Below are 27993 nucleotides of genomic sequence, written 5' to 3' on the forward strand. Positions count from 1 at the left end.
AAAAATAAAATCACGCAAATAACTTCTAAACACCAAATTTCGTTGCGAGGCATTTTCGAGAAAGAATACAAAATAAACAAAGTAATGAACGCCGCTGTGTTATTAGCTGACTTTCCAACCGTTTCATCGCGGCGCCTATCAATGAGGTCCACTTAACTACTTGCGCAAGTTTCCCTTCTTTACCTACTATTGCATATATCACAAGTTTACGCAAGCAGTATAAAAATAACGCTGAGCTGCAATGCAGTTTTGAAGCCTATGGAATGTAGCCAAAAAAGAAAAAGAAGTGCGTGGCTTCATCGCGAAAGGCGCAAATTCAAGGGCGTTGGCAACAGCGAGAATAAAAAGGAGGCTTGAAAGAACTCTGACATTTAAAATCGATTTACAACCACAGAAACTCGGAAAATGTTTAAACGGACATCTGGCATTTCTAAACTGTTCCGCCAGCCTACTCCGTCAAATGAATATTTCACGATTTACAAATGGTTGCGCTGCTGCTTAACGCAAGAATAAGTTTAAATCTAAAATTCATTCATTTATGTTAAAACCATCCGGATTATACAATTGTCGGTCAAAACTAATTTCCCTGCACAAGATAAAGAAGTTGAACAAGTCCCTTTTCACTTTTTGATAACCCGCGCGTATTCAGTTATAAAGTAACCGTACTACTGCAACCCTAATTTAAAAGTTGCGCCTATCTGCGATCTATCCGTCGACTTTTGAATTGCCTAATGGATTTCAGTGCCAAATCGATTCTACATGGAATTGAACAAGAAAAACTTTACAACTTTTCCGCCACTTTGATAATGCCTTTAGTTGCGTTGCCACAAGGATAAAATTTAATTTGGTTCAGTTAACAGCCATAGTGTATATCGCAGTTGCAGCGGTTTAATAAAACTGTCACTCACCATGAACTGCTTTCAGTAGGTGAGCATGAACATGCAGTGAAAGCCCTTACTATTTTGTGAGATCAAATACACGCAAAGGTTAATGCATTTTTTTGGCCTCTTTATTTTCTAGGCACTAATGTTTCAGTACAAAAGTATTACACATGGAAGTTTACGCGGAGGTGTAGAGGACTATTCCTCAACAACTCAGACTTAGAATACGCTATAGGACATACACAAACCCCGGAGAGCAAAATATATATCCACGGATTAGATGATGTTTACAAATAGAGTTTGCTTTCATTTATGTACAAGAATTAGTGAGATTAGTAGAACTTCTCTTAGAACTTCTCGACACAAAACACATACATATCATTTTATGAAAATGGCCACAAGTAAAGCACGGTAGAAAAAGAGTCGCGATTGTCTTAAAATAGTAACGCGAAGGGCGTATGTTTGGTGTAAAGAAAAACATTTCGCAAGAAAAAAAATTGGCGTTTTTGTTCGTTAGAAACGAATTATTCAACCATACACTTAATAAAAATCAACATGAACGATAATCAAGGTGATTTATATCTTCAATAATGATTTTGGAAGAAAAAATAAAAGACACTTGATTGTTTAAATTGCATGTTAGAACATTCTTCTTGTGCGAATATAGACTGAAATTGGAATGGTAATAAAAAATCTTTTCGTCCATCTTGATGGAATTTTATAAAAGACTTAGAGCGTAGAAAGATATCTGGACATCACGAAATCTTCATTTTTAACTTTGACAGTTGCCAAAAATAATAATAGGAATCTGTTTTTTAAATTTATTTTACAACTGGCTTCCAGCACAGCCACGCATGTATAGTATCTATCGATCAAAAATATTCGAAACCAATAAACTGCGAATTAATCTAGGCATCAACTTCTGGTGCCTTCTAATTACAGCCAATTTTATACCTGCATGAATGCGATATAACGATTTCCTTGAGAATGAATTGTTCACTTTAAATTATACATTAAAAAAGAACTAGCAAAATTTTGGCAAAACTGTTATTCTACATATAGCCCTGTCTTAAACAATTTAGGCGCTCGAGGAGGATCAAACGTCTCTGACGCTCAAGTTCTTTGTCAGCTAGGAGTCGTTCCTCTTCTAAAAACAGTTGGTGGACATATTCCCGCGCTTTTTTCAGTATTAAAACCTTAGATGCGCGGTCGTTATCTTCCAATTCAGGAATACTGTCTCTAAGAAACTGGAACCGGCATTTAAGATCTTCTCGCCGCTGCCTTTCCAAGACGTTGTGTGTAGCCCGGCTAGTTTCGTTATCCTCAGAGTCGTCGCCTTCAATTGGAGGTGAATCCTGCCTGCTCGATCGTCGTGGTTTGCGTGGTTTTTTGGCGCTGGCCACGCAGTCAAATCTTTGAGGGATAAACTCCTCGCTTGGGGGTCGAGGCAGTCGCATTACTTGATTTTCTACTGCAAAAAAGAAAACGTTGCAATAAAATTAGTTAAACTACCTCGCGCAATCACAATTAATGGAGTTGGTAAAATTTCAATAATAAACAAATCGCGCACAATTTAAAACGTCTCTTGTGCTTGGAAAGGGGGTTAATTTGCCTCTAGATTTGACAAACAAGTTATTTCGATACTTCTTGAGTAATTATTAGCAGTATGACAGACTTTTATTTAATAGCGAATCAAAGATGAAGCTTGAAACCCATTGTTTAAAGCGTTTCTGTTTTCGAAATAAGAAAGATTTAATTAGCAGCCGGCCACTCATAAAGGCTCGCTTGTCATAGGACAGATTGTGTATTCTATTTGACAAAAAGAAACTATCGAAAGGTTTAAAATACCAGTCTCAATTCAAGGCTTTTGTGAAGTTGTTTTCTGGCAGTAAGTTACTAGAAAAAATCCCGGTTTATATGTGGCATTTAGTCGAAGTTTACCAAAAAACGCGCCAAGTGTAAACTAAAAATCTGCAACAAGTTGTAAACAAAGCCAGATCGTAATAAAACTAAAGTCTCTTAGACCACAGAGCGTGCATTTTAAACATTCAATTAGGAAGACGTTCCAGCGATAAACATTTAGACAGTTGGGCTGTTTATCAAGCTCTGCTAATTCCTTTCTTGGTTTCATAGCAATAGGCAAGAAACTCTTCAAATAAAAGTCAGTCATGCACGCGCCTTAGCTCAAAAACAAAATTTCCCAATTCACTAGTGACAAAAGCAAACTAAATTACCCCCATTATTCATGATTGAAGAACTAAATCAAACTAAGTTTAAAGAGCCACTAAAGTCAACGAAATTTAGCCCTTGGGTTGGCTGTTGTCTTGCAATTCGAAAGTGAAATTGCTTAGTTTAAGAAACCATCAGAAAACTTTGACTTCCCGGGTACAAAGTTAGTAGTTTCGCTATCTGAATGAAATAATGGCTATATTCACCTGAGAATTGAGAGTGCCATCTCTCTATTTGTTGCTGGGCGAGTGCAGGATCTTGGTTTGTAACCGTGGGGACAAAAGGAGGCAACTCGGGCAACATTCGGTGCTCTGCCGCCATTTCAGCGCTGGGTTCGTGCACACACGCCGCCGACAGCACTACCCGATTGCCTTGAAACCTTTGCGACTCGACGCGATCAAAGTCGCTCTCTCCAGAAGGCCAAATGTAGTCATCCTCAATTGTGGAACAAGTCAAACGCTCCATCTCAGCGTCGCTAAGTACCAAGGGAAGATCAGACGAGAGATCTTCCGGCTCAGGCACAACTTGAAGACCGTTTCTCTTGTGGGTTGGAATGATAAAGTTTCCTTTACAGTTACCTTGAGGCAGGTAGTTTTCTGGAGAGTACGGCGGCGTGGGGAGGGCAATTTTTTTCCAAATGTCATCGTTTTGCATTGTAGGATTGTAAAGATCCTCGGTGAGGCTTTCTACGATGACTTCTTGGGGCGCAGAAGATGACTCCATTGGCTGCGGGCCGCGAAGTCTCTCGTCGAAAAACATATCGTAACACAGTCTGTTATTAGAAAAAACGTACAAGTTATTAGGAAGCGCACTGCCACCATTCAAAGTACACATTTTCTTTTTCCGATTTGAAATCTGCACGCTTGACTGTTTACTTAGTCAAAACGTACCAAGTGATTGGATGAGGAAAAAGCTACTTTGAACTAGACCAGCCGCTTTTCACGTTAAGCTTCAAATGAATGACTGACTGAATGAATGGACTGATCATATCACAAAAGGCAAATTTGCATAAAGTCAGCCGATCGAGCTCAGGCGTGTGGTACGCGCGAGTGAGATTTGAATTTGACGTCAGTAAGTCTCTGGGCGGCAGTCGTTACACTGACGATTGCTTTGATTTTCACTTGTGCACTGATCTGTGAACTTGGATGCTAGAATTTGACAAACAAGACTTGTAGCTTACAGGTTTTTCAGTCACCCACACTGAAATAAAGGATTTGGATGATTTAGCCAAAATTGAATATTCATGTTTTGTAAGAGTTTTTCACAAGCGAAGGACCAGCCGTAGTGACTTCGACCTGCTCTCTCCTTTGTTTCTCAAAAAACAATTATATGCGGCACCAAAAAATAACCAGTTTATTTTGCAGTGATATTTTTTAACACCAGCGCTCTTGAAAGCCCAAATCAGTAACTTTCTGAAGAAGCAGAAAATATGCAACAAAGAGCAACCATAGCAAAAAATTCTGATTTGCACTCTAAGCGATTAAGACCTATCGAATCTTATGTGAAGGAATTTCATCCATATCGTTGACCGAAAGAACGCAATTCTTTGATATACAAATCAGCGAGGAAACAGGTAGCTTATGGAATTCTGACAGCTGCTTTCAGATTGAAGCAATTACCCATAATTCAATACAAACAGTAATTTAACAGCTGCACTTCTTGAACGATTTTTCGAGCTGTGGAATAATTCGTGCCTGTTGATTCTTACCGCCACCTTGTGTAAATTAAATGGCACTAAATTCAAAGACAAAAACTCGGTTTGTCTTGGGCATTTTATTCTCGCAGTGCTTTGAATATGTACGAGTTTTTTTCATAAGAAACAAATGGTTAACACTGCCCGACAAATCGGAACTTTGTGCGAAGATTTGTCACGAAGAGTTGAGGCGGAATCATGAAGGTCGCGTCACAAGGTTTTGAGCACAAAAGAAATTGTAAATCTTCTTAACCATTGCCAAAAAAACACCAGAACCCATACCGATACTCACAATGTACTGGTAGCAGCAAACATTCTGCAAATGCTGAACTTCTGGACTCAATTCGACAGCGGATGTCTCTTCCTCTGCTTGACAAGCGTGGTACAAACCGTCTAATTAGTCGCGTGCCTCGCAAACGAACACTTGAGCTCTAATATCGGCTTATCTCGGAACTGCCGGCTGGATGCATGAGCGGGACTGTTGCTAGCCTGCTTGCATATGAATAGGATTAACACAAGAGGTTGCGAAAACAATTGAAACTGCCAAAAATACATCACGTCACACCCAAATCGCAAAGAGAGCAACCAGCATCCTGACCCAAGCAATGACCGTGAATTTAGAACCGAACCAAAACTAGTGAATCACTAGTCTAACGATCATAGGTCACATTCCAGGTCCTTTCTCCGAGGGTATAACTTTTGGCTGTTGTCAACACCCTTTTGCATTTTGCGTGCCTATGGTCTTATGGTCGTACTCATTATTTGCGCAAGTGATAAAAGAAACTCTTTTAAAAGTCATAGAGGCCCGCCACTGTCAGCAGTCAGATGAAACAATATTTACTGTGCCTTCATTAATTTCGAAAATTTGGTAATTTTCAGGGGGTGTTAAGTACAGCTCGTGTGTCAATGGAATACCGGCGCGTGCCCTGCTAATTAGGCCACTAATGATTATAGTGAATTGAGTTTACGGCACGCGCAGAAAGGTATCGAATATTGCAGACTAATTTTCCCGCCAAAATGAAATATTGAGGAAAATGAAGGTACAAAGTAACTTGGACCAACAGAAACATTTTTTTTTTTCGTGTGCGCTTCCTAAGCCTTGTTCCTTAAACAAATAGACGCTTTGGCTCTTGCGTAAACAGAACGGAGCAAAAAACAATCGAGCCCAGCACATTAGCATTAAGACAACAAACAGCGTTTTCCTTCAGAATGTTAAACCGAATTCTTTTGTGTGCGAAATGGCTCCAAAAGAAAAGAACATTTACGTTGCAGTGGTCCAAACATTAACCACAACAATCGCAGTCGCCAGCTCGATGCCATAACTGTGCTTCATTCGGCCCCCGGGGACAAAGTATTCAAGTGGATTTGGACCCCTTTTGTTTGCGGTCGTCGTCGTACGGCCGGCACGCGCGCAAAAGACGCCTTCAATCAAGAGATAAGGAAGTCTTTCAAATGCAAATCGGAGGCGCGCTTTTTATTGCGAAAGTCTATAGTCAAGAACAAATGTTTATTCAAAGCTAGCAAATTATCTTCCCGGCGCGTTGACACCTTCAATAGGGCATTAAACTCGTACTTTTGAAAAGCAGCTGTCCACTGACAATTCAAGCATAGCAATATCCTACAAAACTTTTGCGAAATTTAAATTCCACGTTAAAATAAGGAGCAGCTATCACTTAAACTCATACTTATCTACTTATTTTTCAGACAACTACGGAAAAGTTTGCTACAATATGAAAACCGATGCCATGCCCTTTTAACTTCAGTTTAAACAAATCTGAGAGGTTATAATTCATCGCTTCAAAGAAATAGTCGCCGAATAAAAACAAAACAATTTTAAGCTTCAGGGTAGCTGCAAATTGCTTTTTAAAGTTCAGTGCAGTGTAATTTGATGGGGGTTACTTAAAAACGAATATTAATAACCACAAAAATATAAGACACTAAAAAGATCTTTTTGAGGGATCAGAAAAAAATAGCACGACGCTGAACTGAAGGAATTCGACTTGCCGTTGATGATATTTTGCAACCTGTGGATTTTAACCGAGTGCGTAAGTATTCATAATTTTTAAATGTATAGATGGTCTTAAATGTATCAACATCTGGAGTACAGGAAAATATCACTTCCGCGCGCAATTTTAACTACAAAAAGCGTACAAAAAATTAATTAGACTTAAAAAGAAAACATAAAAAGATAAATAAACCTTGTACGAACTTCCAGCTCTCGGGGAAATTTAATGGAAAAAATAAGGTTTGGTTTTTATACTACTTTTGAACTTTGCAGCAGATTCTTTGCGCACTGCAATCACTGATATTACGTCGTATATCGATGTATCGATCACAAGCGGTATTTATTACATTAGTAAGCTAGACAAATAAAATCAAATTCGCCTAAATGGCGGTTATTGTGAAAAACCAGGCTCTACCATAAAAGTAGCTGACTATGAAACCGCAGTGGAAACTAAACTAATAAACTGAGATAATCCTTCAAGCATAAGACGTAATTTGTGTAATAAGCGCTGAAATTCAGCCAACGACAGCTGCCGTAAACAAAGGATCTATTTTTGCGCCATTCACTGGAACACCTGCCCTCTTGCAAACATTTTCAAACGCATTTGCATCACAATTCGGGCCTGCTCTTTACTGACTCGCACGGTAAACACTACAACACTCTTCCAATATGACCGGAAACGCTACGAAGAAATGGCTCGTGGAGCTAGCGCGCGCATCCAATTGTCTGTCAAAGAAAAAAAACTTCGATTACAAAAGTCTAATGCAGTTATGTTATCGCGGGAATTCTACGTTACAAACGTTAAAACTGCAATTACCCGAGCGGGAAAAATTAAAAAGCTCACCAATCATACACTAAATTGGATCGTAAAATTACCAAGCAATTAAAGAAGGAATTGAGAAGCGACACAGAAAGAAAGATTCGCGTTCATCTTGTACAATCCATTAAGATATTAGGCAATTTTCGCGATGGAATTCAGTGTTGTCGGAGGTGTGAAATTGTGTCGAAAGACTTTTATTATGTTAAAAGTCTGGGTAACTATTATTAGTATTATTATTACTTATTATTGGTTTTTCTTGCGTAAGAGCCGAATTAGGGATACAACTCTGCCGAAATTTGTACAAGCATTGCTGAGGTTTCTCGAGCTCGTCATGTAGAGGTTTTTCTGACGTGGCAAAGGAGCATTCGCTCATAAAAATTCTAGACAGAAGACACCTCACAACCTGTCTTGCGATCATTAAAGTGTCGCCATTACCTTACTATATCCTTGAAATGGTTCCTTTTCCTTTTTGGCAAGCGAATCAAACAGTGACTGTTAACTCGAGAACAGGATACGGTCTAGGAGAAACGGAGATTTGTAACCATATACTTTTTGACGCATACTTTGCGAAACAAGTTTTTAAAAAACTTTTTACTTCCTTTGTTGAGTAAACTGTACAGCTAGTAACATGTTAAAATACACAGTCATCGGAAGATAATTTTTGCCTACCATTTTCGGAGGATGACTTCAGAAGTTAAACTTATCTATGATAAATTGATCGCGTGAATAAAATTATATGAGAGTATAAACAGACGCTGCGGTTAGTCAAATCACTTCTGAGTTGATTATTTTGTACTTCTCGACAGTTTTAATTCATTGCGACTTAAGAAAGGCAATGGGCTAATGGATTTGTAATTTATGCAGTTTAGTCTAGAGCAAAAGTCAACACACACATGCAAATGGGTAGTCCATTCATTCAAGCAGTGTCAGCCGTTTGAATGGGAGAGTAGTCGCTAACAAAGGAACGCGGCATTCGATCGTTTTTTTTTCGCCAAACGCGAGTGTTTTGCGGCAGTGTTTAACGTACAATTCATTAAACAATTTTGAGTTTCGAAAATATTTTTATTCTCGATATTAATAAGTTTTTTTCTACCACAAATGGTGCGAACTATTGTTTCGTAATTCTACTTGAAAATTCTAATGCTTTTGTCAAGCGTTCACAAAGCCGGTTTCAAGGCGTACAGCTATGAAACGGCACAATTATATCCCTATTTACAATCAGTATCTTCTAGATTAACTCTAACTGTGTGGCTGTATAAATGCGCTATGCAAGTAGAGCTACGCTTAAGGGCGTTCTCAATTTATCTGAAAAATGTAGCGTCACTAATATTGCACTGCGAAAAATTTTAATTTTATTGTCTATTGCGTTTTGAACAACGACGCGACAGAGTATAAATGAAAGAAAAATCAAGATAACAATTTCTTAAAACAGCGTTCCTCTGGGTCGCTTCCATAAACCCCCCTTTGGGTGAAAAATAAAACGGCGTAAAATATATTACGTCCTGCGAAAACACAAGTCTCTGAATTATCTTTTAGTTTGCTTGATTCAAAGCCAGCAGCTTTCTCAACAACACAGCGTTAATTTTCTTTTGTTTTTCCAACTCTGCTACAAGTTTTATCTCTTCCTGTTTGATTTGACTTATATATTCCCACGATTTTCGAAGAATTGAGACTTTCGGAGCCCTTTCATTGTCCTTTAATTCCGGCACACAGTCCCGCAATTTCTGAAACTTCAGTTTCAAATCGTTCCTTCGTTTTCGCTCCAAGACGTTGTGAGTTGCGCGCGTAAACTCGCTGTCGTTTTCCGATTCGTCGCTCTCCCCGGAACTACTAGAGTTCTTAGCAACTTTTTTTCCTTCTCTGTAATTTAGTTCGTCGCTAGATAAGACTTTCTTGTGTCGACGTGTTCTGATCTTGCCCACAAAATCACTTTTCTCGTCGCAAGGTTCTTGAGGCTCTTCAATGGTTGAAGTTTTAAAAGAGGGTTCACTCGAGGTTGTTTCGGCAATAGTAGTAACGCAATTACTGTTCTCATTTTCATCCTCCATCAATTCTTCTGTTTCCTTCTCGCGTTTAGAGTTCTCTATAGAAACAACATCGATTTCGACTTCCTCTTCTTCTGTAAAGTTTGTGAAAACAAACAAAAAATGTTAGAAAATAGTTATTAAAGTCTCTTCTCTTGATTATTAAGCAAAAAAGGGACGTGAGTTTGTTTGAAAGTGGCACGACCCCGGAAAAGAGGGAACACAAAAATGAGAGCAATCAATTGGAAGAGGGGCCAAATCAGTGTCAGAAATGGTCATAGATCGGCGAACACAAAACACAGATTCAATCAGCCAGAGCGAGTACATCTATTATTCATCTAAGTGGTTATATACCTACCGGAATCCGATTGATCGTCGATGTTTTCACGCAGTTCACTTCCCGGGCTTGCGCTCAGAGGAAAGGGAAATATCTCTGATGGATCCACGCTCAGAATTCTAGCCGCACACTCACTCAGTGGTGGTGTTTGGCAGAGGAGACGTACACGTTCCAGTTTTGTATGCGTATGAATTCGCTGTTTCCTGTCCGTTGCCTTCTCGAACGCCGCACCGTTCCACATACAGTCTTTAATCAATATATCCTTGAGGTCGCCGGATTGGAAATACAGTGAGCACTCTTCATCTATCGATACCCCTTCATCGGCTAAACCATGGCAGACTGGCTGCTCTCTTACTTCGTCTGTCGAGGCGTACGGGGGCGAGCTCGCCGGTGAGATTGGTGGCGTTAACGGAAATGAGAAATTTTTCCAAAGGTCATCCGTCGATTCCTTACTCCTAGGCTTGAAGTCTGTTGAATCATCGCTCAAATCTTTGAAGAGTGAAGGTGGTGGATCGAAGTCGCTACTGAAGCTCTCCATGAGAAGACTGCTTACGGATATGGCCATTTTCCTTCACACACTGTAACGTATAAACTTCAATCAGTCTCTAGTCATGAATCATGACTTCGCGTGATGGCGTGTGTAGTAAAAATTATATTTCCCGTCAAAATCATCGGTGATCAAGAACGCGGACAATATTCATTCTTACCTTTTTCAAGATAAACTTGGCACCGACCAGTCGATGACTCTGCCCGCTTTGCCGAAGTATAAATTCTGGTGATGTCACCAAAAGTGGAACACTCCGAAGCGATCGGTACTACGCTCAACGACCAAATGCGAAAAGTTTTACTCTTCACGCTAATTCAAATCCATTCATTGAAAATTTAAACAATGAGCGGCGGCTTGGGTACTAAACTACTCCCACGCACTTTAGACCCACGCGCTAGCCTATGAGGAAATTCCGTTTCGAACAAATTACCAGCGCGCGGGAACGGCGTGTTGTAAAGTGAGCATATGTGGCGGCGACTGCGGAGGTCAGAAACGTGGAGAAGGAGACTGCAAATGGCCTTAGCATTTCTTTCACAGAGGAGTGTTGTCTCACACTTGGTTTGAAAACAAACGCAAAAGTTCAGCTCTGCGCAAATATAAATATTCATAAACACTGTGTTATTTTAGCAGAGCCTGTTGTTTGCTGATGCCCAGCTGTGATTAGAGTGACAGGGCACTGCATTATGGGATGTGCCGCCCCTTCAAGGCTCTCAGTAACTCCACGTTTTACTCACTGCCTTAAACACAATGATCATCAGCTAGAACAATGAAGATTTAATCTAAGCTTTGACAGGCGACTAGTGTTCCATTGTAAACCACACCTGTGCGAACGGACATCTGGCAACCATAGAAATTGTTAAATTTGCGTGAGGTTCCCTTTGTTTCATAGCACTTGTTGCTAGAATAATCTTCTTTGGAGAAGACATTTTAAGTACAATGACTCCCTCTAAGGCAACCAAATTTGAATTAGCTTGCAGTGCCGGAATTTGAGAAAGAATTTCGTTCAACTGCTGCCGACATCATATCTCGGTGAACAAGTGCCGGTTTCCGTAGAGCCAAAACAACCTCCCGGAAACACGATCAAAGATTTAAAATAGCGTGAAAAGTTTTGAAAATATAACTATACATTCAAGTATCGTTTCGGACAAACGCTGACAGGGGCAAGGAAACTGACAAAATGACCATTCAGGAGCTATTGTTTCATATTTTGCGTTGTTTGGCGTCTTTTAAAGTTTAAAACCGGCCTATCCAGTGATATCCCAGTTACACCATGAATAACCCTTTTTGTATAGTGTTGATAAACAAAAAGGTTTGAAATATCACAGCAGAGACTAAACTATCAGCTTTTTCTGGAATTTAAGCCGGGAACAGTTTATTTCTGGTGGATTTATTATTCAGTTCTTCCACCTGCCCCGAGGTAAGCAAATCGGAAGCTTGGCAGCTGCGAACATTGTTAGAAGCAGATGGCTAAGAAGCTATGATAAATTATCAACAACTGAAGTTATTTAGGTTCATATTCCGCTAGTTAAATTCCTGGCAGCTGTTCTGTAACGAATGAGCTACTTAAAACACTGCAGAAATACCTTTATCACAGTTTTCGCCGGTGGAAGAGCAGGGCACAAAAAGTAAATTAAATTGACCGAAGGACGACAGTTTTTGACAAGTGATTACGAAACGTGATTACAAAAGGGCATTTTAAAAAACGAAATTTCCTAAAACCTGCCTTAAGTATCCCTGTTGCATTTATTTTCATTGAACTATTTATACTTCACTTAAGCGTGACTTTTGTTCACCGGGTTATTTTTATTTTATTTCATTTTTTTCTATTTTCTTTCTTACTGAAAAAAATAACTTAGCGCCTCCGCAATTTGTTTCAAAATTTTAAAAAACGGATACTTTAGAATCATTGCATGATTAAAGAAATTTCACATAACCAGTTTACAGAAATATACTGGTAAGATGAAGGTAAAGAGAGTCAGCAAGTTTTCTAAAAGTGGAAACACTGATATTTTTCCAATCGGAAGAAAGCCTTAAAAAATCATTAAGCAGGTATTTATAAAGCTTGCTTTAACAACACGTACTATTCCTTAATTAATGAAAAAAGTCTTTAAATTCAATTATTATCAGTGGAAAATTGTAAGCATCGTAACTTAACGTGAAAACAACACCCCGTGTTGTAGTCATTGAAAGTGCTTTGTTGTCATTTTCAACTTAATCTCGTGTTGCAATAAGCCAAATACTTTCAGGTACACTACCATATTTTGCAAACATTTCAGGAGCGGAAATGTCTATATGCCAACCGGATATTGACGTCGCTCATCCTACATATCAACTCACGAAACGGGACATCATGCTGTTTGGCTTCCGGCAAATTAGCTAAGTAAGCAAGTTTAATCACGAATGTCTCGGCTAGTACGAGCATTGAAGAACTACGCGCTTTTTGCAAGATTAAAAGGCAGGACTTTGTTGTACAAACTATTTTGAAACAATTTCCTTCGCGACACATTAGTAACTTACACTACGTTTATTTCAAACGATATATGCGCTTCGATGAGCAGCTAATGAGATATCTTAACCTATGAACCACATAGAGAATATAAAATGTTTTGCAATTAAATGCTCACAAAACTTTAATTGAATACGTGTATTCACTGTTGTTTAAGTCACTGACGTTTTGCTAAAAGAAAAAAATCTTCGCATAAAATTCTCTCGGAAAATACCTGTAAGGTAGCATAAGTTGGCAAACCGTGATATTTTCTCAAGTGTTAATAATATCTTTGTTACACTTTGAAATCCAAATTGCAACAGCTGAATACGCAGAATTTTTAAGAACAAGATATTTCAAAAGCGGTAAATAATTCGTTTTTCTGGACGTTGTAAAAGTATAAAAGGTGTTTACACCGCTTACAATGTTTGCCAAAAGCCATGCACAGCTGCAGATTCCCAGGACGACAATAAAGTTAGACAAAAATCATTTATGGTAAGAATTTTGATTTCTTGAATGGAAAAAATTAAAAGACCATGAAAACTACAACAAGCGTGATTTCGCATTGATCACAATGTTTCTCGTAAAAAGAAAACAAACAAACAAACAGCAAAAATAGCATACAGTATGGAAAATATAAACTTCGGGTATTCCCTTGTTAAACGAGCTTTTCGTCTAGTTCTCTGGCTACCTGAACGAAAGAATAAGACACCAGCATATTGCATGGTTTGTCTGGAATTTTAAGAGTGAAACAACTAGGAATAAATATTTATATTAAGGCAACTAAAGCTGCGAAAGACAAAGCTTTTAAAGACAAGAAATTCAATTTTTGAAGGAGTGGATAAACGGACAAAAGAACAATTAAGTTTACAATCTTTCAACTATCGAGGGCAGGGGGAGGGGGTTGTTGGAAAAAGAGTGCCCTATAAACAGGCTTGGAACGAGAAAACCTCTTGCATGAACTTAATGCTCTTGTATTTACACCAAAAAAGGAGCCAAAAAATCGATCACAGTGGGGAGGAGGCTTGAAAAAGTTGCTGCCCGAAGCAAGTCACCAATCCCAAGCCCAGCTCCTGTAAAGCCAATGTTCTTACTTTTCTAATGGATTAAACTCGCTAAGTAATTATTTTCTGGAAGAAGAAGAATTCTAAGACCAGAAAGCTCAGAAAAACGTCCGCGCTCCAGGTGAAAATCGAGCTCACGACCCTCCGAGTTCTAGTTCGGACGCTCTAAACCACTGAGCTTCTGGAGCCTCTATGGCGATCAGGGTCGAAATTAGGGAAACTGCCTACCTACCCCCTCCTTAAGCCAACATTTTGCCCTACGTGAGAAGTACGTGATAATGTTGGCTTAGGGGAGGGGTAGGTGGGCAGTTTCCCAGAACCTAAATTGATCCAAATTATTTATAGTTTTCGTTATTACAAACCGGCTGCCTTTATCACGCCTTGGAATGGCATCCTCATTCTTAGCTTTTCATACACAATAGTAAAATATTAAAAAACCCATAAATTTCCAAATGTTTTAATATATTCCCAAGAGAAAATAATTTTCCACTAGATAGTTCTCAGATCTTAGCCTTTCCACTCTCAGAACTAATCGGTTATAGCGGAATGATTTTCGCTCAAACCTATGGTGTTACCATTCAAATGAAACTGCTTTGAAGAACTCTCGCATGTTGCTCATTTATTTCGTAAAATTTTACAAAAAGATATTATGAATCAGTTTGTGAACGTTTTCCATATTTGGACTTTTTCTGTATCTTTTCCATTGGCCCAATCAGGAGGGCAAATAACAGCAGAAGCATAAAGGAAAGTACGGATCAAAAGCCCTTATAGTTTTAAACTCACTGACAAAAAAAGGTTTACCGGGCCAAAGATTTTTTTCCTTATAGTACTTTCAGCCTAATGCAGTCATAAAGCTACACTGGCATAATCTTTATACACACGTGACCCCCAAAGGAGGATAATGGCCCGTCTCTCTATAACAACCCTTTGTATATAGATAGCAAGACTACTGTGACTGGGATTGCAATACTGTAACCGCCTCTTTTAATATAGCGAGTAGCAATTTTTTACTTGCAGTTGTTATTGTGTGTTCAGTTCGTTGACAGTAGTTGTCAATTATTAGTATTATCATCTTCGAAGGGAGTACAGTACAGCTTTTTTGACCCAGGCCTTGTTACCTAAAGTCAAGGTGTTTGACAGTGAAACCTTCTTTAATAGTCTTGGCGTTGAAATTCTTTCCTAAAACCTCCCTCAAAATCCCGGCCTATCCCTACAAAACAAACCCATGAAGCAGTTCCGACGACAGCCGCTTAATAAAGCCTCAAGAAAGACTGAAACTAAAAGTACCTTTACAAAAGGCAAGATAGGGACATTTTTGCAATTTCAGACTGACCTTACTACCTCCCATTCGCTTAATCTTGGTTTTCTCATTGCATTGTTATAAATTTCATCAGTAATCATCATCATAATTAGTTCATTGAGTATCATCATCACCACCATCACTGCCAAATCATCATCATCATAATCAAATTTATTCCGTATAATTATCATCATCATCATCATCATCACCATCTTTTCCAAATTATCGTCATCATCATTAATTTATTCCGCATAATTATCATCATCTTCATCGTCACCATTTATCAACAACATCCTCATCACCATCTCCATCATCACCACTGGCAGTCTAATAAACCAAGAGAAACCCTTTTAACCAGTAGCTTCCGTTTAAAAGCTAGAGACACTTCAGTAATTCAACACTAAACACAACATGAAGGGACACTGGATGTATCAATATCATTCACCTAAAGTGTCACATTGATACTTCATTAAGAGTGAGTAACACAGCAATTTGCACGTCAAATTCTGGTGAGAGACCAAACAGTGTAAAAAGTGTTTTCGTTGAAAAATTCACTAAGGCAATTTTTAAATTCTTAACAAAGAGTCCTTTACGAACGGTATGCCTTTTCGTATTTCTAATATGACTTAATATCAGTTTCATCATTTTAATCCCCCTGCCCCATATCTGGGTACACTTAATATGGCAACTAAACATTCAAGTTTTCGTTACTCCCATTTGGAATCATTCAAAAGAATCAGTGAACCTAAAAATAACGTTTTGGACTGGACATGCACATTTGTTGAACGCTATATTCAAAGTTGGTGCATGGTTAACAATGCTTTTACCAAAAACGATATCGATCTATCTTATCAATAAAAACAAAGCCAAAGGTTGTTTCCAACAGCCAGCGGCGGTTATATTCGATAATAAAAGAAACGGAAGTTTTACGGTTGAGGAAAACAGCCACAAACCACAAAATTAAAATAAAATCCATTAGGACGACCGCATGATTAATGGCTGCAGCAATACAAAAAAAGAAAAGTTAACATTTTTTTAAACAATTGAGACACTGATTAAAAACGAACAACTTAAAAATTTTACTAAGCGGCTTGTTGTTTTGTCTTTTTTCTGAGTAATATCAGTCAAAAGGAAGTTGTTTAAGATTGTAAGCTATAATCTTTCAATTTCCTGACATGTTTTTTTTTAATCGGTAAAATTTTTCTCAGCGACGATATAATCAACAAGCGGAATTCGATCGATCACTACACAATATCTTATTAAAACTACGATTAATCGTTGCTGTTTAATGGCCAATGACGGTTGGCTAAGAGAGTGCCCAAGACATCAAGGCTGACATTTTATCAAGAAACCCATTTTAAAATAGAGAATATATTAAAATCTGAATTGGTCTATCTGAACGGGGTCCTTTTCTTGTCGCTAGTGATAAGCCACGATCTTATCCAGACCAACAAAAGGGCAAATATTCATTGGTAGGCCAGAAAAAAAATGCCCTGTAATTCAAAAACATCATCATTTAATCGTTTGCGCAATGTCCACATATATAAGAAGCCTGAGTTTTCTTTTATGACGTCAAGAAGAATGTTTAATTTATCTCTATCGTTTGTCTTCTCTAGCTTAAGTCACTTATCAACACTTTTCTTGAAAACAAAACAAAAATACACTTGCATACGGTGATTTCCACCAGGAGTTCATCGTTTTCAGATCTCGTATAACGACAACTTTGTAGGAAGGGGGAAATTAACAAAGCAGCCCCTTTAAGGTGTTGTTATCTACATCCTCACCAAACAAAACATGGCATCTTTGAACAAAAGGTTTCTGTAAGGGAAGTTAAATAAATATAGCCCCCAGTATGAATAGGTAGGAAGGCAGCCGTTACTGAGATAAGCCGCCCACACTCGTCTTGGTTAAATTCACTATATGCTTAGGACAGTTGTAACTACATATTAAACGTGAAATCTGCTGCGTGGGTTCGTTTCATAACCTTTAAACTTTTTCATTAGGGTGGCCAAAGTGAAGTTTAACAAAAGGAAATTCAAATTTCTTTTCTTTGTAAATTAGCAAAATCCTCGGCTATAGTAAGAAATAAATAGAGGTAGGCTAAATTTCTGCTTACAAGGTTTAATTTGAAAGGTAACATGGATTTCATCCACAAAGGCAAAAGTTCTGGTGACCAGAACTCATCAGTCTAGGAGACGTGTGATCTAGGATTTAAACTAAAATAAGCGGCTTACTAAGAAAGAAAAGACAGGACTTTTTTGCTTAGTTTTACCGGGCCTTTTTTTTCCTGTTGTTCATCTCTGAAAATGTAAAATTATTCACGATTTTGAAGGATACATTTCAGCATTCAGTAGGTTCATGTACATATATTCTAAGCAACAATGAAATGATACGCAGAGGAAGCATGAAAAGGTTGTCACTGTCGATGAAATCTTTGCTTATTTTGTTTACTTCTCCTTAACGGAATACACATTAAACACCGAAAACACCCACTCAGCTTATTAGAAAACTACACTGACATTTTCTAGCCATGAACAAGCTTCTTCACAAAATTCGGAAAAAGTTTTTTACTTTGTGCCTTGTTCTGTAATTTTTTGAGGAAACTACGTAGCGCCCCGTCATTGCACAAATAAATATATATAATGAAAAGAAGACAAGACGATACAGAGAATAACAGCTTATTTGGTTAAAACAAAAGTTGAACCAAGCAGAAAAGCCTAATTGAAGTAAATTCCAGAGGGAAACCGTGGTTGCCTTTGGAAACTAAAACAAAATTAATGGGATCCTGCTTTCATTAACACATATGAAAATACGTGTTAATGACTTACTTCGCTTTTCTTGCTGCAGGGCGTTCCTTTTAAAAGAGGATTAATCGTGTTATTCTGAACAGAACACACAGAAAACAAGATGCAAAACAATGCGCTATACTTTCAGACTTGCATATCCTATTAACCATTTCTGGACCTGACCAATTTAAATTTCTAATCGTTATATTTCGTAACAAATATTTAAAAATTATATTAATTCAAGTGAGCGCAGTTTGAAAGTTGCGTAATGCACCTTCGTTGCTACTGATTACATACATCGTTTCTTCACCGAGTATTCACGTCGAAGATTGCATCATGTCTTCTCAAAAAACAAGAAATTCTGTACGAAATTTACTAACAGCTTTGGAATATGAAAGAAAACTAAAACAGCCCACTATTGTTTTAACAACAGTCAATATTAAAATCACTTCGCATTAAACGGTTGAGAAGGACATTTCGTGGTTGCTGTTGTAGTCACGATATTAACATGGGAGCTGGTGGAGATAAAACCGTTACTCACCGAAGAGAAGGGTACGACTGATGGATGACTAATATAATATTACGAGGCTGAGGTAAATATCTACTCACTCTTGACCCACACTCAGGTTAATAATTGTTTACGTATACACCACACCAAAAAAGGACCAAAATTACATAGTGTCTGAATAACGGGGAAAACCGCACGAGATCCAAAATAATGCCGAGAGGTGAAAAGGCAATATTTAGAAATTAATCAACGAGCACGCGTTGGTTATGGGATGGAGGATAGTTAACACACACAGCCTTGACTGGAAGTGGTTGAATATAATCATCACTTGTCCAACACACGCGAGTGTGTTCACTAAAAATAAGCAAGCAAATTAATAGTTATTCTCATATCAATTTGAAAGAACCAAAATGGTTTCTCTTTGTCAGATATGGTATACTGGTTCGCGTTAATCAAAACTCTGGGCTGAATTACACAATGATCAAGTTTTTAAGTCACGAAACAGAAGTGTCTGTCTTTATTCGTTGGCTTTAAAAAACCCGACAGTTTATTATCTAGACCGTGCATGTGAAAGCTTTATTTTTATTTAGCCGGACATTTAGCGAAAAAGAACCAAAAAGGGAGACTACCAGTAAAGCAAGATATGCAACGTTTCAACTGCAGCTTCCGGCCAGCATGACTGCTCTCGTGCGCAACACCAGTGAAACTATATACGCTAGTTTCTGTGGAGTTAACTGTGCATGTGGGGCGGCCAAAGCAGTCTCCCAAAGGGAACAGGAAGGGGCGAGACCACCCGGAGAGTAGGATAAGCGACATTCACGATTCATCTGCAACTTGGACTTAGAATGGTCACTTTATCCCGGGCAGGGTACTACGATTGCTAAAATAAACAAAGCGCTACCGAAGTGCTTTATAAAATGATCCGGTTTCTTATAAAAGATAAACAGAAATTGACTTTATAAGTTGGCGGTAAGTTCTTAAGTAATACCGATTTATAGGCAGAAGCGGTCTCCCACAACAAACCGGAAGTGGCGGACCACCTATGACTGAGAAGGATATGACTTACTTCAGCGGCAAGTTCTGCAATTTTCTATTTCTTCCTTCCGCTTTTTTTATAATGATGCTTTGAAAAAACTTTTTGAGGTCAGGCCCAGGATGTTCAAAAGCTGGATAGCGTTATGCACTGGTTAAATCACTATCCAGTGGATAAGTATTTGGGAAACCAATTGCACTATCCACTGGATAGAGATTTATCAAGTGGATAATGCTATACAACTTTTGAACAAATGTGGCCTGGACACACTTTTGGGACATGTTGCGTGTCTCCGCCTTGAACGGGCCATGAACATCGGGTTCATTTTCTCCCTGCTTACCGACGCATAAATTCGACCAATTGAATTTCATGCAACATGATTTGGGGACAAAAGTTTGCACCGGAAACAGTATTCTTCCATCGAAACGGTAACGCCCCGTAACTTTTCGGCCCCTGCATAGGTACCTCTCGTGTATCCCAGAGTTCAAGCTGTTCACCTCCAAGAGACTTCCGCCGATGGCTGTACAACATGTTTAATATTCTTGGTATGTCACAGTATGCATTGTTTGTTCAATGTTGTGGTCATGTTATTTAAATTAGTGGTTTCTAACGCCAAAATTTTGTGTTATAGTTTTCAAAAGTCTGTATTTTTGCCAAATTCGGCGAAAACATAAGAAATCCCGCAAAAAAAAATTAATCACAAAAACGTTTATCCTTCACCAAGATTCACTTAAACTGAGAGCAACCTTAATCTCTTTTCAAATACCATATTATTGCAAACATAAGAAATAGTCTTTGCCTTAACGGTTAAAAGTTAATGCGTTAAATATGAGATGGTCAAATTTTATTGTATAGGAAGACTACAATATCTCCTGCCAAAGAAAACTCAGCTATAACCACAAATATTTGTTCGGACCACTATTCCTCTGAAACGCACAAATTCGGTACTCCGCGCCTTAATATAAGCTACTGCGAGAATTCCAAATTACAAGGTCAGCGCTGGCTAAAACGCTAAAGGAACAGATTCAAATATTCTATTGCACATTGCCAAAAACTATTCTAAAACGTCGTGTGAGGTAGTCACGTTCTAAGGAGCCCTTTTTGAGCAGATACCCCGCCTTAAAGCCACTATCTAGCGATAAGCAAGTAGACACTTATCCGCAGAGCCACTAAAATATCTTTGCTTGATTGTGATGTATCGTCTCTAATAATACGACTTAAGATCCTTGTCATATTTGCATTCAGTATTGTCACGCATTTTAAGCACATCAAATGAAAATAATACAGGCTTAGTAGTGCATCTCTAAGTTTTTCGGGATGATCTATGACTATCGATGAATTTAACGAATAGAAATCATCAAAAACATTAACGAAAAAAAATTTGCCCAACAACTGAAAGTTTGTTTCGAAAAACAGATTTTGTTAACAAACGTGTTCTTTGGAGTTTCTATGTATAGATACGCGACATGGTTTATTGGGCTGGAGAGCAACAATTATTTCAAACGCACGTACGATATTATTATAAAGGAAACTGCGCATCTTAAGAATATTAATATCGTGTTATTTCAAGCGATACTTGAGCAGTCAAATCTACTTACAATACAGTAGAAGACAATGACACAGTTCTTATTCAGATTTTAAATTTGTATAAGGAAAACTTTCATAAACTGAAAAAAAATACTGTTCCACAAGTTTCAATTGGTTTGAACTCCCACTCGTGGACATAAACTTAAAGCCAATAACCACAGAATCACAGGAAAGTAAAGCGCTATACCTCTCATTTGAGAGTAACACTTGAAACTTTAGAGCCACCTTGAACAGCACAACAAACGGTATATAATACAGAACAGTACCTCTGAATTGAATGATCACAATCTAATATTTCATTCACGGGCGCAAAAGATAGAACAAACTTGTAAAGCATTGAAAAGTACCACATAAAAGAACTCAGTATCTTTCATTTGATTTACACTTTAGGGCCTAGAGGTAGAGCAACTTTGTACAGCATGATAAACAAACCTACGCAAAAGTACATGTACCCCACAAAGATGAAAATTACAACTGGAAATTAGTACAACCGCATCATTCAGTATTGTTGCCGTTGATTTTGTTATTGTTTTCGTTTATGCATTTTCAAACTTGAGTATCGACGTATCGTAAGAGAGGAACCGACTGTCAAGTTGCAAATGCTTCTTATAGAAGAGACCTGACTAGCTGATATAAATATAGATTGACAAGATTTGATCCTGATGAGCCGATATAACGATCACATTTACTCAGTAAAAGCCAGTTTATGCGATCGTCATTCGGTTAAGATATAAAGCAAACCTTTTTTCGTAGGGGGAAGGGGGAACAACACGAGCTCATATTGGTTACTTCAAGGTCACATAGCATCTTATGGTAAAACTGTTTCCCGCCAAAAGGTCTCTGAGCTGGCGACATTGTAAAATCTATGACGTTAGAGCGTAACAGTGTAATTGACCTCTCACTGAGATTTAGTTCCATAAATTTGTACGCGTAGAAAATTCTAACAAATCACTGAATGACTAGATAATTTTAGTTTCAAAGATTCTCATGTGAAACAAATCTAACTCTTCCTTACTCTGAGCTGAGTTTCTACATAAGGAAACAACACCGAGTGTTTTTCTTTTACCTATGGGCTGTAAGAAAATAGTCGTAATGACGACGTGGTTGTGAGACAGTGTCGAATAACTGGTCGTATAATGGTCAAATCACACTCCCGCGATATGTGTTAAAAAAAGGTGACAAAGTTCCCATGAAAAACTGTGTCTTCTACTTGTCACATGTCTCGTCTAGAGTGAAAAACCCCTCAGCTTACAGACAGTGAAATTGGACAAACAAGGTGTTCAACAGTCTATACTTAATATTCCAAAACAAAATTCCGAACCCAGTAATTCGAAGGCCAGCGCTAACCTGAGTTTAATCTGGGTTTCTTTTACTTTTGTGTCAAAAGCGCTTTTTCGGATAATTTTCTCTATTCTATTAGAGCATCCAGTCATCAACTTGTTGACAAAAAGAATTTAACTGAGATCGCCTTTTAAACTTTTTAACTCTGGGTTATCTTATAACCTAGCTTTGAACGACCCGGCGCAGAAAATAGACTTTGAACAACTCCAGGCCTCAGTTGTTCAAAGGCTGGATAGCGCTATCCACGGAAAAAATCTCTATCCAGTGGATAGTGCAATGGGTTTCCCAAATACTTATTTGCTGGACAATGATTTATCTGGGCCCAGTTGCTCGAAGCATGGTTAGCGTTAACCAGCGTTTAATACCTTGACAACGTATTGGTTTTGATACTGCTCTTAACCAATGGTTAAAGCTAACCATGCTTTGAGCACCTCAGCCCTGGTGGATAGCGCTAACCAACGTTTGAACATCTGGGGCCAGGCCTTAAGGTTATATAGGCATTACAATACTACAAATTTGAAACATACTAGCGGCGTTTGTGATAGTGTACTAACGATCGTGATTATAAAGTCTCAGAGAGGTAGTTTTTAGAACTGCATTAAACTTAGCTTATGTATCAATGATCTAAGTTATGCTTTTCCAACTTTTTACTACCATGTCAAAACCAAATGTTTTACAACTGACAATTTTAACTAAAAATTTTATAAGAATTATGCGTGCAATGGAAAAAAGTTACATGACGATAGCTGCCTTTCACATGATCAATATATTAATCACTCCACATTTAGATTAAAATAATATTTAGGCTAAAAGATAAAGAATCATAAAACATACTACAAAAAACAATCAGCCATAACGTTTTGTCGACCGTGATTTTTTAAACTTTAAAAAAACTGATTAATTCACGAGACATGCAGGTCAAAAGAAAGGTCGCATTTTGATATAAGTCAGTACAGTTGCATTTTGCACCTAGTGACTAAGCAAAATCTCATGAATAAAAGTTAATAATAATAATAATAATAATAATAATAATAATAATTTAATAAGAGTAATAATAAAAATAATAACGTGAATCCCGCGTGAAGTAAATAAAAATGAAAACGGAAAGCTTCCGGCCTAGCAAATAGCACCAATGATTAAGTCGTCATACTAACTGGGAGCAAAGGAGTGATATGAGGCTCCACTAAATTGTCAACTCACATCAAACTGCATGACAAGGATTTGTCAATTGAACGTCGAACCTAACGACTTTTAACAGCTGTAAAGTCCAGGGTGCAAAGGAGGCGAAATGGCTATCAATCACAACTTATTCATGACAGCTCCTTGAATTTTAATTTAAATCTTACTGACCATGTTGCGCAAGACGGCTCTGAATTTCAGACGATTTTCAAAAAAAAAAAAAGAATGATTAGGCTGCAATATTTACACAGCTGAAATTAGAGGAGCAAGCTCACGTGTCAGTAATGTCTTTTGTGCAGTCAATAAGTCTACAATTATAGTAAATTGTTAAATATGTCATTGGCTAAGCCAAGATAGATGCTAAGTGTATTCACTTTGAGTCTACTTCTTGCGTAATGCTAAAAAACTGAAAAAACATACGACGGTGACTGAATATTCCTCGCCAAAACTGTGCGCGCACAATAAAGCCCAACACATATAAGCACCAAGAAACGAGGTCGATGTTTATTTAGCTGATGGCATAGCGGTAGTCAGCTAGAAAGCTATGCTCCTCTGACAACCGTACACGTCTTTCAAAGGCATCATCCCTCCGTTGATCGGCCAAAGCTTGGATTTTAGATTTTACTTTTTAAACAGAAGTTTAAGGCCTCATTAGAACAGTTTTATATTTTTAATCATGCCGCTGAAGGACAACATGAACAGATTATTGTAATACCAGAGTGTAATACTAAAATACTAAAAAAAACTAAATATTCCACACTAAAACTGTGCGCCTACAATAGAGCCTAACAAACGCAAGCAAAGACAAACGAGGTCAATGTTTATTTAGATGACGGCATAGAGGTAGCCAGCTAGAAAGCTATGCTCCTCTGACAACCGTACACGTCTCTCAGAGCCATTTAATTGTATCTTTTCTTGTCTTATTTGTTACTCTCTAATCAAGAACCATTTCGATATCATTCAAAGTATGTTGTCGGTTTCACTAAGATTTCGTCTATAGATTTACTGTTGCTAAGATAAAAAATATGCTGAGTATCAAACAAGGTATTAAAGTATCCTCCTACCCCTTAAGTCGTAATAAAATGTTCCAACAAATTCTTCTGAACTTCAAGTCGCAGAAAAAAAGATACCAAGTACGAATTCGCAAAAATAAAAGGGAAAAACAAAAATTACCCCTGGCAAAATTCAAGATCGATTCGTCTCTACATTTAGCGGCCTGAAACCATAATAATAATAAAAATAATAATAATAATAATACAATATTTATAGACGGCTAATTGCCAATGGTCCAAAAGCGCTTTACATAATAAAAATTAAATAACATAAGGAGATACCCCTAACAAAAACTAAATCAAAATCCTATAAAACTACATCATCGTCCTATAAAACACCATCATTCTAAAAGACAACATCATAAAAAACTTTAAAAAGCCAAGTCTTAAGCTTAGATTTAAAGAAGAAAGGGAATCACAAGATCTAAGCTCGAATGGAAAAGCATTCCAAACAGAGAATGCAGCAATAGTAAAAGACCGGCCACCATAAGTCTTAAGATTAAATTAAGGCGTAGAAAGTGACAATTGATAAGAGGATCTAAGAAGTCTACAAGGCCCCATTTGTTCGAAAGGTGGATAGCGCAATCCACTGGATAAATTACTATCCACTGGATTGCGCAAGTGGTTTTCGTAATACTTATCCGCTGGATAGTGATTTATCCGGAGGATAGCGCTATCCAACGTTTGTACAACAGGGGCCAGGACTTAAGGTTATATAGGCATTACAATACTGCAAATTGTGTTCGTGATGGTGCACTAACGATCCTAATTATAAAGTCTCAGAAACGTAGTTTTTAGAACTGCATTTATTAATGTAATGATCCAATAAGCATGTGTTTGTTTTATGAGTCTAAAACGTAGCTAATGTTTTAATGATCTAGGTTATGCTTTTCCAACGTTTTACTATTAATTACTCCACATTTAGATTAAAAGAATATTTAAGCTAAAAGATAAAGAATCGAAAACATACTACAAAAACAATAAGCCATAATTTTTTGTCGACCGTGATTTTAAATTTAAGAAAAACTGATTAATTCACAGAGACATGCAGGTCAAAAGAAAGGTCGCATTTTGATATAAGTGAGTACAGTTGCATTTTACACCTAGTGACTCGGCAAAATCTCATGACAAGAAGTATATAGTAAAATAATGATAATAATAATCATAATAATAATAATAATAGAATAAGAGTAATAAAAATAATAACGTGAGTCCCGCGTGAAGTAAATAAAAATGAAAACGGAAAGCTTCATAGCAAAAAGCACCAATGATTAAGTCGTCAAACTAAGTGGGAGCAAAGGAGTAATACGAGGCAGCACTAAATTGTCAACTCATATCAAACTGCATGACAAGGATTTGTGAACTGAAAGTCAAACCTAACGACTTTTAACAGCTGTAAAGTCCACGATGCAAAGGAGGCAAAAAGGTTATTTATCACAACTTATTCATGACAGCTCCTTGAATCTATTTAAATCTTACTGACCATGTTGCGAAAGACGGCTCTGAATTTCCGTCGATTTAAAAAAACAATGAATGATTAAGGCTGCAATATTTGCACGGCTGAACTTAGAGAAGCAAGCTGACGTCTCACTGACATCTTTTGTGCACTCATAAAATCTACAATTACAGTAAATTGTTAAATATGTCATTGGCTAAGCCAAGATAGATGCTAAGTGTATTCACAATAAGTCTACTTCTTGCGTAATGCTAAAAAACTGAAAAAAACATACTCACGACGGTGACTGAATATTCCTCGGTAAACCTGTGCGCACACAATGAAACCTAACACATATAAGCACCAAGAAACCAGGTCGATGTTTATTTAGCTGATGGCATAGCGGTAGTCAGCTAGAAAGCTATGCTCCTCTGACAACCGCACACGTCTCTCAAAGCCGTAAAATTGTATCTTTTCTAGTCTTTTTTGTTATTTAATTCCTGTGTTACTCTCTGATCAAGAACCATTTCGCTTTTGTGGGTTTTAAGTTTTCGTCTATAGATTTAATGTTGCTAAGAGAAGAATTTGCTGAGTATCAAACAAGGTCATTGATTAAATTATCCTCCTATCGAGTCATTGAGAAAATATTTTGGACATCACAAAATCACTACCCCAGAAGTCGTAATAAAATGTGGTTACAAATTCTTATGAACTTAAAGTCGCTGAAAAAGAAAACAAGTACGAACTGGAAGAAGTAAAAGGGAAAAACAAAAATTATCCCCGGAGAAATTCGAGATCTATTCGTCTCTCCATCTAGCGGCTCAAAACCACGACAACATTATCGAAAACATTGTGCCAGACACAAGCTTATGTTTGGCCAGCCGACTAAAGCAACGTTCACACGAATCCGCAGGGTTCTTTCTAGAATATTTGAGGGGTAGAAACATCCCTTACCCCCCCCCCCCAAAAAAAAAAAAATAATAATAATAATACTGTTATCATTACAGTATATAAGTAACTATATTGGAAAAATCATCCAGACGCGACGAGGTCAGTGCACATGAAGAAAGTATTCCCTGTCTATAAGGACTCAATCGTGTCTCAAAATGCAGGGAATGCACCAGATTGCAACTCGGCGCATATTCGTCTCAAAAAATTTCCGGCACCCCGAAGAAAGCTCGTGGCATTCGGCCACTCAGGACTTCTCCCCCAAACGATAAATCCTAGATTGAACCCTGATCTGGGTATTTTTGAAATCGCATACTTTTTTACACGAATCAGTCTTCGGTCCACACGAAACCGCTGAATCCCGACACCGAGAACATATTTTTTTGAAACCGCTCTCCAGAGCGGTTTACGACTCGACCCCGTCCGCAAGAAGCCGGATAAAAAACAAGCAGGTTCAAAAATGTTCGGATACGTGAGGACACGGCCTTAAAGAAAAGAAGTATCCTCCTCTTTGTTCATGATAAACGAACAAAGTAGGAGACTGAACACTTCATTGTCAGTTGAACTATTGAAATGACAATGATATCCTTATTCCTTTTAGGTTGAAAGGTGCTTAATAGACACAAATATCAGCAAACTTACCAAAAATTACGCCATCTTGTTTCCAGAAGAATGATCGGAACTTCAAAGATTGATCTTGACGTTACTCCACTTCAGTCATGATCCTTATTTTTGGGTA

At 37.8% G+C, this 27993-nt stretch overlaps 2 protein-coding genes across 8 annotated transcripts; both read right to left on the minus strand.

The window, feature by feature from the left end:
* Positions 1-907: 907 nt before the first annotated feature.
* Positions 908-27978, minus strand: LOC140940038 (uncharacterized). Of its 7 annotated transcripts, none has more exons than XM_073388911.1 (3): positions 5096-8043; positions 3317-3882; positions 912-2352 (listed from the first exon to the last, which is right to left on the minus strand). In XM_073388911.1, the coding sequence occupies exons 1-3, from the start codon at positions 5116-5118 to the stop codon at positions 1934-1936; spliced, it is 1008 nt and encodes a 335-aa protein (XP_073245012.1). In that variant the 5' UTR covers positions 5119-8043; the 3' UTR covers positions 912-1933. The 7 variants fall into 7 exon arrangements, with proteins under 7 accessions (XP_073245011.1, XP_073245012.1, XP_073245015.1 ...); XM_073388914.1 differs by lacking the exon at positions 5096-8043 and adding an exon at positions 27897-27978 and having other exon boundaries at positions 913-2352; XM_073388915.1 differs by lacking the exon at positions 5096-8043 and adding an exon at positions 8064-8517 and having other exon boundaries at positions 913-2352.
* LOC140940036 (transcriptional regulator Myc-B-like) lies at positions 8670-10832 on the minus strand. The gene is made up of 3 exons (XM_073388908.1): positions 10697-10832; positions 10011-10567; positions 8670-9747 (listed from the first exon to the last, which is right to left on the minus strand). The coding sequence occupies exons 2-3, from the start codon at positions 10552-10554 to the stop codon at positions 9161-9163; spliced, it is 1131 nt and encodes a 376-aa protein (XP_073245009.1). The 5' UTR covers positions 10555-10567; positions 10697-10832; the 3' UTR covers positions 8670-9160.
* Positions 27979-27993: the final 15 nt, after the last annotated feature.

Source organism: Porites lutea, chromosome 6 (assembly GCF_958299795.1).
Source record: "Porites lutea chromosome 6, jaPorLute2.1, whole genome shotgun sequence".
Taxonomy (NCBI): Eukaryota; Metazoa; Cnidaria; class Anthozoa; order Scleractinia; family Poritidae; genus Porites; species Porites lutea.